Source organism: Ictalurus furcatus, chromosome 24, assembly GCF_023375685.1.
Source record: "Ictalurus furcatus strain D&B chromosome 24, Billie_1.0, whole genome shotgun sequence".
Classification (NCBI taxonomy): Eukaryota; Metazoa; Chordata; class Actinopteri; order Siluriformes; family Ictaluridae; genus Ictalurus; species Ictalurus furcatus.
The window spans coordinates 9,651,747-9,661,403 of record NC_071278.1 but is presented as its reverse complement, the minus strand read 5'-3'; the positions used below and the strand labels follow the sequence as shown (position 1 = coordinate 9,661,403).

The 9,657-nt window shown below is 42.0% G+C and overlaps 1 protein-coding gene across 2 annotated transcripts in view; it reads left to right on the top strand.

Annotated features, from left to right (window-relative positions):
* Positions 1 to 104: 104 nt before the first annotated feature.
* The window catches only part of LOC128600293 (claspin), a 16,274-nt gene continuing 6,721 nt past the window's right edge, over positions 105 to 9,657 (top strand). Inside the window, exons 1-15 of one of the 2 annotated variants that reach the window (XM_053612649.1) lie at positions 105 to 486; positions 1,183 to 1,300; positions 3,010 to 3,368; positions 3,450 to 3,593; positions 4,051 to 4,107; positions 4,191 to 4,263; positions 4,368 to 4,470; positions 4,666 to 5,162; positions 5,310 to 5,498; positions 6,555 to 6,715; positions 6,859 to 7,049; positions 7,157 to 7,209; positions 7,346 to 7,530; positions 8,952 to 9,438; positions 9,582 to 9,636. In XM_053612649.1, coding sequence (XP_053468624.1) covers positions 463 to 486; positions 1,183 to 1,300; positions 3,010 to 3,368; positions 3,450 to 3,593; positions 4,051 to 4,107; positions 4,191 to 4,263; positions 4,368 to 4,470; positions 4,666 to 5,162; positions 5,310 to 5,498; positions 6,555 to 6,715; positions 6,859 to 7,049; positions 7,157 to 7,209; positions 7,346 to 7,530; positions 8,952 to 9,438; positions 9,582 to 9,636 — 2,696 coding nt within the window. In that variant the 5' untranslated portion in view covers positions 105 to 462. Of the gene's footprint in view, positions 487 to 1,182; positions 1,301 to 3,009; positions 3,594 to 4,050; positions 4,108 to 4,190; positions 4,264 to 4,367; positions 4,471 to 4,665; positions 5,163 to 5,309; positions 5,499 to 6,554; positions 6,716 to 6,858; positions 7,050 to 7,156; positions 7,210 to 7,345; positions 7,531 to 8,951; positions 9,439 to 9,581; positions 9,637 to 9,657 lie in introns of both variants that reach the window. The other variant, XM_053612648.1, reaches the window with a different exon arrangement.

Here is a 9,657-nt window from a genome sequence, read left to right as displayed (position 1 = left end):
TTTGTGTAAATACTTTCTTTATATACCGAATAGGAAAACAAACAAACAAAAAAACCTGCATTGTCTTTCAGTCACGTTACAAGTGTTTTGTGCAGTTTTAATACATTGAGCTATGGATAGCAACGCGCCGATATTTATAGCCAATCATCAATCACGGAATAACGTCGCGTACCAACGGCTGAGCCAATCAGCAAGCTTGTAAGGGATGACGCGAACAAGGCAGGAAGAGCGCTTTCACACCAGCGCGCGAACAGTTGAATTTTTTTTTATTTATTCCCTTTTCCGAGGATCAGGCGGGAGATGATTATTTTCACCTAGCTTCGTCAGAACGACAAAAAAAAATTACCTCCGGATTTCACCTGGCGTTTAAGTGCTAAAGTTTCTTTTGTGTCGTTGCTGGATTTTGCTTTTTGTTTTGGTTTTGGATGAGTTTTTGTGACGAATAGTTCCAGTGGACAAAAGATGAGCCTGCTTGTCTCTGAGCGGGTAAACCGGACTAGCTCACTCGAGCTGTAATACCTGCTTCACCCTGCAAAATAATACACTTTATAACCTTTATAGTTTGTGGAAATTGACTTGTTAAAAATTACAATCGACTCGACTGGCAAACAACGTTAAATAAATAAAAAGTCGTAGCTAGCCTAGCTGTCTTGCTACACAAGTAGCAAGTTTTGAGTAGACTCAAAGCGCCTAGCTTGTCTCAGACATAATAACTAATGAGTATGTTAGCTAGAAGTGTGTACTATATCACTAGATAATATCTTATCCAACTTCATATCTGATCAAATTTTGGCTATAAATTAGATAACTAGACATAGCTAGCTCGCTGGGAGTCATGGCTAGAAGGTTACTAAAGTTACCCAGAATTCATTTTGGCATTTACTAACAAGCTGGGAAACAATCTAAGCAATCAATATTTATTAAAGTAATATATATATTTTTTTAATGATTGTAGTTAAGTAATTTAGTCCTGACTTGTGAATCAGGGTCATTGCACACTCATTTTGCTGGTTAAATTGATGTGTAGTTCTCCAAAGTGGTTGATCATCAGGTGTGCGTTGTGGATTATTTATAAAAATGTGCCTTTATTTACTCCAAGTCGAGCTCAGTTTAATCAGTTATCTGTGGGTGTGTTGTATGTGACAGGTGGAGTTGATTGACACGCGTGTTTTCTGTACACAGCTGGTTGATCCCCCTGCTGAGGTCCCCAGGGCAGAGAGCGATTCAGACAGTGGAGTGGGTTCACCCATGGAGGAGGCTGGCACCGATGCCACCACCGCTGCCGTTCAGGCTGGAGAAGGTAAATAAAGACTCAGTGAAGACGTGAACGCGTGGGAAGATAATGTTTAACACGCTTCGACCCTGTTCGGATTGGATCGGTTTATCTCAGAGACATCTGTAATACGTTAGAGTCCTTTCCAGGGTTTAGCGATCTGAGAAACGAACGCGAAATCAAGCAAACGGCGCAATGTTTAGAGGAGCTTGCAATTTTTTTCTTCTTCCAAATTACTAATTATTCACCGTCATCGTAACACGCGTTCAAAGACCTCTTCGATTCACGTGCATCAAACACGAGTATGTCCAAAAAGGTCTCCTTTACCAACAAATTTCACTGCGAAAAGCCGCACAAAACAATTTAGTGTAATTGAAATTTCGCACGTTTTCTGCAAGAAAAACAAAAAAACTCAGCAAGATTAGGACGAAGAAAAAACCTCAAAGCAAAATCAAGCATTTTTAACCACAACAATCACAAAAAAACATTGCAAAATCCTTTATGGGTTGATTTACATGAAATCAATGTAAATACATTTACATGAAAATGTACCAAGATACATGATACAACGTACAAGATACATAAAAACCAAAAATACATGTTTCATCAGCGATAAAACTCTCACATTCAAACAGCAATAAAATAACCACAGGAGGAGTGAGTTTCTAGAAGGTTGTATTTCTTTGAACCCGGGACATTTGCACCGTCACGTGCGTCAGTTCCTTAGATATCTAATGTTCCATGCTGATAAATGAACTGTAAATGATTTGAATATAAACAATGAAATCGTTTACAGTATCAGTTCATCAGCATTTAACATTCGATATTTAAGAAACCGGCCACGATACAAGTAGTCATTAATTGTAGACAACTAAAAGTTGATGGTATTGTGCGTATGCGTACATAAAGTAATGATTTATATCTGTATCTTCGGTTATATTGGCTCCTTTTGATCAGCCTTGCTTTCCTTAATGATATTATTTTCTTTCTCCTCCTGAAAAAGCATTCCCATTGAGCGTGTGTCATCGAGGTTTTGCTGCCCGGGACGAGTATATGTTTGAGTGCCTCTTTAAAAGCGTTTCTTTGTTTTTGTTTGTTTAGATTTAGGAAGTGTTTATCAGGGGCGGTGTCACTGATAAGCGAGCTATGAGACGGCAAGTAAAATTAAAATGATCAGACGAGCGTGGAGTTTGGTGAAAAAAACAGTGTGTAGTTCAGCCTGTAATTTTCTTAGAGGTGGACGGATGGAAAAATACGGACATGACCGATCCGGACGGAAATAAAATCAGAGTAGCACGCGTAAAATAGGGAATTACCCCAAGACCGCATGTAAATTTAAATGCGTCCAGATAGAGCTTTTGATTTAAATTTATTAAGGACTTGGACATACGACGACCTCTCTCTCTTTCTCTCTCTTCATCGAAGCTACCAACGCAAAACCATGCATGGACACAATGGTTGAAACTGTGTTGCTGTGACACGGGCTCAAATAAAAAAATGTGGACCGCTGTGTTGTATGACAAAGACACGTAGGTCTTATATTACCAATAGGCATTAAAAAGTATTTAAAATGTTAAACTGAATTATCTGATGCATGCACATATACTGTGTTTGCTCATGAAGAACCGCAGGAGATATTACTTTGCATAATCTACTGAATTGTATGTACTTGTTTGTTGTATGTATGTATTGGCAAGTTCTGTTTTAAACCCTAAGACCTTATCTAAACCCCTAAGCTGAAGATTCAGATGATGACATCGTCGTCAGCCGGAAGCCCCGTTCCCGGAAGGTTCTCCAGGACAGCGACAGTGAGAAGGAGGACGTCGTGGACGGGATGGCTGATGCTCTGGTGCTGTCAGAATCCAGCGGTGAGTCGACGAAGGCCAGTGAAGGCAAGCGGCCGAAAAAGAGCCGGGGAAAGAAGATCTCCCGCGTTGCCGTATCCAGTGACGACAGCGAGCCAGAGGAAGATGAGCATCAAGGAAAACCTAAGGAAGACACCAAAAAGAGAGGGAAGTCACAGCGATGCAAAGAGAAGGAGAAGCGCAGAGGTGCTCTAGTGAAGCAAATGAAAGCGAAGACGAGAACCTCTGAAGTGAGTAAATTGGGGGTTTTCAGAAAATTATTGTCAGTGTATGTAGTCATTGCTGACTGCCATTTTTTCTCTCTCTCTCAGGAGTCCCTTTTATCCAAGCCTCTCAATGACAGTGGTTGTCTGCTGGGTGATAGTGACCTGTTTGATGCTCAGCTGGAGGAGGACGAGGAAGAGGAGTCCCTGGACGCCATCAGAGCTGCTGTGAAAAAGAAGGCCAAGAACAAGGTGAGAGAAAGGCACGAATCATTAAAGCTACTTGGAGTAGCAGCAGCACACGGAGGTGGACAAATCACTAACCCAGACACCTGGAACAAGCAGATTTTTTTTTTTTTGGTCAGTATGTTACATCAATCTTCCCTTTCCCGAGTCATGTACTCATTCTTTTCCTTAAGTCCTATCCATACAGTATTAAATTTACACGGTGTTCTGGGGTAATTTTACTATTTTATTATTTTACGTCATACTCTGTGATTTTATTTCCATTCAGATCGGCCATGACCGATGTCATTTATTTATTTTATTTTATTTATTTTTTTTTTTAATAGAAGGCAAAATAAGAAATTATACCCCTGACCCCCCTACTCCCCAGTAATAAACTTTGGAATTCAATTAGGGCTTGAATCTGTATTAATGCACTTAGTGCACTATGTGACGTGTAAATAATTGTTTCTCCTGACTGCAGCCCCATTTAGTTGACTCTGAAGAGGATGAAAAGCAGGAAGGAAAATCCCAGCGCAAGGTACAAGTCATTCGCTCGTAGGGGTTTTTCCCCATATTTATTGGCTTCTATGTATTTGTTTACCCGCTGGATTGTGTTCTTAGGAGAGGAAAGCAGCGAGGGCGAGTAAAGAGGCGATGAAACAGCTCCACAGTGATAGCCAGAAGCTTGTTAGAGGTTAGTGGAATTTATTGCGGGTGATATTGTCGAAAATTGTTTGCTCATTTTCATTTCTTCATTCTTTTAATCTTTTCCCACTGTTTTCTCTTTTGCGTTACCAGAATCTACAATAGGGCTACCGTACCATATGCCAGAACCCAAAGGCATAGACCAGTTCTTCAAGAGAAGGGTTCGTCCTGACAGACCTGCTATGGCATTACTGAAGTAGGACCATTATACAGTGCATTATACTTTTTATATGCTTGTGTCCAGGAATGAATGATTATTAAGTCAGATAAAAGTCGCTTTACTTCTTCTTCTTTCTCAAAAGATGGTTTGTTTTGGTCATTTTTAGATGTTTTTACAGCAGTACTTTTAGACTCTTTCGTTTTTTTGTCATTGTTTTTCCCCTTCTTCAAGATCTGCCAAGTACCAGGCCTGTATAATAGAAGCGTCTTCGGCATCCTCAACTGCACCAGAACAGAACTCGAATCCACAGGCTGATCTGAATGACCCTGATCCAGTCAGATGTACCCAACAGGACGGCGCTACAAATGAACACGATGCACGAGCTGCTACTGAAGCCACTGAGGACCAATCCGGAGTTGCAAACGTTGATCTCCAAAAGCCTGAAATCATGGCAGAAGAGCACACTCTTCCTTCTGTGGACGTGTCTGAGAGTGCCGACTCTCCTAAAGAGGACCCTGAGGTGCCGCAGGTTGAGCAGACTAAGTCTGGGACAGGGCAGTCAGAACAGGACGGCGCTGCGCCGGCTGAGCAAGGAGCGGTAGTGCCTAAACCCAAGAAGGATAAGCTGACCAGATTGCGTGAGCTGGGTTTGGAGCCTCCTCCGGTAGCAAAGCTGTGTGTGGACGATGGAGCTTTTGTCCAGCTGGAGCCGCAACAGGTTAACCCTGGTGAGGAAGCGCATCTTAAAAAGCCACAAATTGTATTAATAACGCGGCGTGTCTTGGGTAGCTTGATTTCACCTTTTTAATCGGCCTCCCGTAGCGGATGCTGTTTCATCACGTTTTGGTTTAGAACGCGTGTTGTGTGTTGCTCAGGTCTAGAGGCTCTGAAGGAACGTTTTCTGAGGCACGTCCAGCCCGTGCCGCGGTCTAAAGGAGAGCGATCGCTTCAGGTAAATGTGGTGAGAAAGGACAGCAGTGCCTCCGGACAGGAGGAGCTGCATGCGGAGTCCATCACTGTCACGGTCAATGAGGAGGAAGAGGAGCCTTCACGCACTAAGCCAGGTATATTGTGGAGAATATTAGGGCTGGATATTGCGACCAATTTGTCGATTCGATTAATATCAATAGTTCATTTAAACTGTTAGTTCAATTACACACAACAGATAAGAAGGAGTACACATTAAATAGGAATAGAATAGAAAAATGTCTTCTTTTATTTATATATGTGTACATATGTATGTTTATGTGTATATGTAATAGGGATAGCAAAATAAAAGTATTAATAATGGTAATATGTACACTATGAACATCTCAATGTATGTACAGAATAAGAATATACATATTTACAGATGAGTTACACCTTGTTCATATACAGGTAAGTATAAATATAAATAAAGTATAAATGCTGTTCTCTGAACCCCTCCTACTTGGCTATATTACTGAAACACACATTTACTTTAACAGTAGGGCCCACACAGTTATGTTTAATTACTTTTTACTTTTAAAACATTTTAAATGTGCAACAGTGAAATTCCTTAACAACTTAAAACATGTTTAAAGAAATAAAAGCGTTTTCAGAATTCAAAACGTGACCGATGGCGAGATGTTCAGGACGAGAGGAGAACTACAGATAATGTTCACATCCTCTCAAGTAAAGCACGCGCATTAAGAATCGATATCGTTTCGTTAAATTAAAGATCGATGAAAATCTGAGAATCTTTTTTTTTTTTTTTTTTTTACCCAGCCCTAGAGAATATATCATTTAGATATTTGGTTGCTGATCTGTCTGTGCCTGTTAAAGGAAAATTGCAGTGTTTTTAAACTTTGTACCCATGTACTACAAATGTAGAATATGCCCGAGTACCACAGGCATGAATTGCGTACTTGGAAAAGAACTGAAAATCATTTGGCTACAGATTTACACTGTAAGTCAGTGGGGGGAGTAGAGCTCGACTGATAGCGGATTTTACCGATACATTTCTTTTTCTGTTCTTCAGGGATATTTAAATTCCTGTTCACTGGAATCAACACGTGCTCCGGATGTGCCGGATCGAGATTACATTTTAAAAAATGAAGCATTCATTTCGAGTATCTTTCTGTTCCCCTGTCTTTCTTCAGGAGAGAAGCTAGTTTTACTGAAGTCTCGTCTGCAGCAAGCAATGGCTATCCGCCGGAAGGAAGAAAGAGAGCGTCGAGCCGCCCTTCATCGCCTGGACAATGAGGACTGTGGCAGTGAGGAGGAGGAGGAAGAGGATATGACCGAGTCTGAGGAGGAAGAGGTATGAGTGTACCTGTGTTCCAACAGGTTGTTTTTGATTAGGATTCTCATTAACAGTCTATTAAATTAAAGTAAGTGCTCCCTCGTCATTTTGTTAATAATTTGCTTCTGTTCTCTTCTGTTGCTCTTTTCCAAACTTTCTAGGGTGTTGAAGATTTGTTGGGTGATGGCGATGATGGAGAGGAAGCTGAGAGTGAGGAAGAAGAGATAGAGGCAGCCGAAAGAGGCGACACGTCCAAACGAAGTGCCTCTAATGCTTTTAAAAGTCCGTCTCCGACCCCATACACCGACGGCACTCTGATGCTGTTTGCAGGCAGCTCGTGCTCCAGAACAGGGTGGGTGGGTGGGTGTGTGTTTGTGTATGTCTGTTTTTGGTTGTTATTTGTGAGAGAAAGAAAATGAAGGTCTTGTTAAAACCTTAATGTCTTGGTTTTATATTTAGGGACGGTGTTAGGCAGTCTGGGCCAACCAGTCACGAAAATGACAACAAAATGGGTAAGTTCATAGTTTATCCACATGAACTGTTTTCCTTTGGACGGGAGCACCTCAACCACAAGCTTCTGAGAGTTGATTTACAGCTATATAAACATACTCTGATGGTGATGACCTTTTCTGTTCTCTTCTCCCACAGAAGATGAGGATGGCCTGTCCTTGACCAAGGACAACAGCCATAACAGCAGCTTTGAGCTGACGAGCTCCACGCTCCCATCGTACCAGCCAGTGAGCCGCACCGCAGGCAAAGGTCTTTCAGCAGCAGTGTTCCGCTCGCCATCGCCCTGCTTCTTCAGACCCAGTTTCCTCGGCTCAGCCTCCAAGGTCAGCCCCTTTTAGCCAGATAATATTGAATGCTATTATTCTTAACGGCACGGTCAGGATAATTACCTTATCGACTTATCGTACGATATACAGACGTGACCTCGATCATTTTTCCTGACCTCGATATCTCCCATTGTGTTTACACACGTGTTTGTTTATATAAGAACGAACGTCACCAACATTGTAGCCGTTCGCGCTGCTCCTGTCGTCTAGTCTGCTCCGGGGACATCAAATTAACATTCGAACTTCAAATATTTGACGGATTTAAGATATAATGCAAAAACTGCGCAATATTAACTGTCCAAACACATCCTACACACACACGAGATTAATCAGACATTTACACACAACATAAACATAAACTCACCTCTGCACAAAATGCCGTGAATGCACAAGTGAACTAGAACTTAGTAAGGTGCTAGGTAGAATAAGTCACGTTGTGAACACGTTTTTTTTTGTAGCGACACACTACAACGCGGATAATGAAGAACTAAACCATGAAGAATTCACAATATTGTATTAGGGTAATGAACTCATTGTAATATTATTTTTGTGTCTGATTATTTTTAAGAGTTAAAAGCTCATGGCTCTTTGAAAGGGTGTACTTACATTATTAAGCTGTTATATTATTATGTCAGCGGCATAAAATGGTTTTAAAATGATATCGTTTATCGCAATTATTTCTGGGACTACAGTCACAGGCCTACTTGAAATCACAGTTGGTGTTGTAGAGCTTTTTGTACTAATCCCTTAGTATTATGGACAATAATACTAGAAAATGATTTTGAAGATATTCTTGTTTAAAGCATCATAATATCTAAATTCATTTGAGTCTGTAATCGGTTTGCTGCGATAGTCGATGTTGCATGGTGTTCGGCCGCACACCGATTACATCGCTTCCCCACCGGAGCACCGCCCCCACCTTCGTTTTGCCTTTTTATAGTCATAAAAATCATTTAGTTCAGTTAGAGATCAGACGCTACGATTGAAAACTGAACACGTCTGCTCGATTCAGCATGAGCCGGATGAGTCAGAGTCACAGCACAGATCAGATTTCATTTATCACGTGACGAGAGTGAGGCGAGCTGACTGACGAGACGGTGGCGGAAGACTTGGTTTCAAAAGTTCGATGTTTAATGTAAGCGAGTTTGTCATTGTATTGTTTTGTAGTTGTTATGAACTCAACATTCAAGCAATTGCTGCCCCTAAATTGCCGCTAATTCGAAAGCGAAAGTGAAATGCGCACTCATTCATAAGCGATTTAAAAGCGAGGGGGGGGGGGATTAAATGAGGGATTTGATGTGGACTTTAAATCTTGTTACACTTGTGTTGCTTTTATGGATGCTGGACTTTTTTGTCTCCACAAATGCACCAATTGTTCCTTCTTCTTTCTTACCGTCTTGTCTTGTCTTGTTCTTCAGAGTTCTGGTAAGCTGTCTGAGCCGTCCCTCACCCTCCCTGTGGAGGACTCGCAGGACTTGTATGGTGTTCCTTCTCCTGAAGGTGGGGACTCTCAGGGCCCCTTCACACAGGAGGAGGACACACAGTCGCAGCTGTTTGATTCAGACGGCTTCTTGAACGTGGGGCCCCGCGGCGGCCAGAACCGCTCTCACAAACGCCAGCTGCTTTTAGATAACCTGGATGAAAACGCCATGGATGCCAACATGGGTGAATTGCTGGGGCTCTGCTCGGGTGGCTTTGACGCAGCGGAGCAGAGTCAGCCAGGAGGTGAGGACGAGCTTCTGGGCCTGTGCTCTGGAGCGTTCTCCACTCAGCCTGGCGAAACCGGCAGACCCAAAGAGGAAACCGTCACCATGGAGACAGAACGCACAGTCGGGGAGAGCCACGGGAGCGCGGACGTGGACCAGCTGCTTTCTCTCTGCTCGGGAAAGTTCACAGGCAGTCCTGGTGTGTGTTTCTGTTTCATCAATCGTTAGTTCCTCTGCTAATGTTATCATAATAAAGATCCTCTAGTCCTTTTTTATTTATTTATTTATTTTTAACACTATATTCATTGATTCATTCATTAATGCTTTCTGTATTTCTTTCAGCTGCTTCTCCAGTGCGACCAGGCGCAAGCTCTGCCCTCGAAGACGAATCTGACTGGTAAAATGGATCTTGTGATCT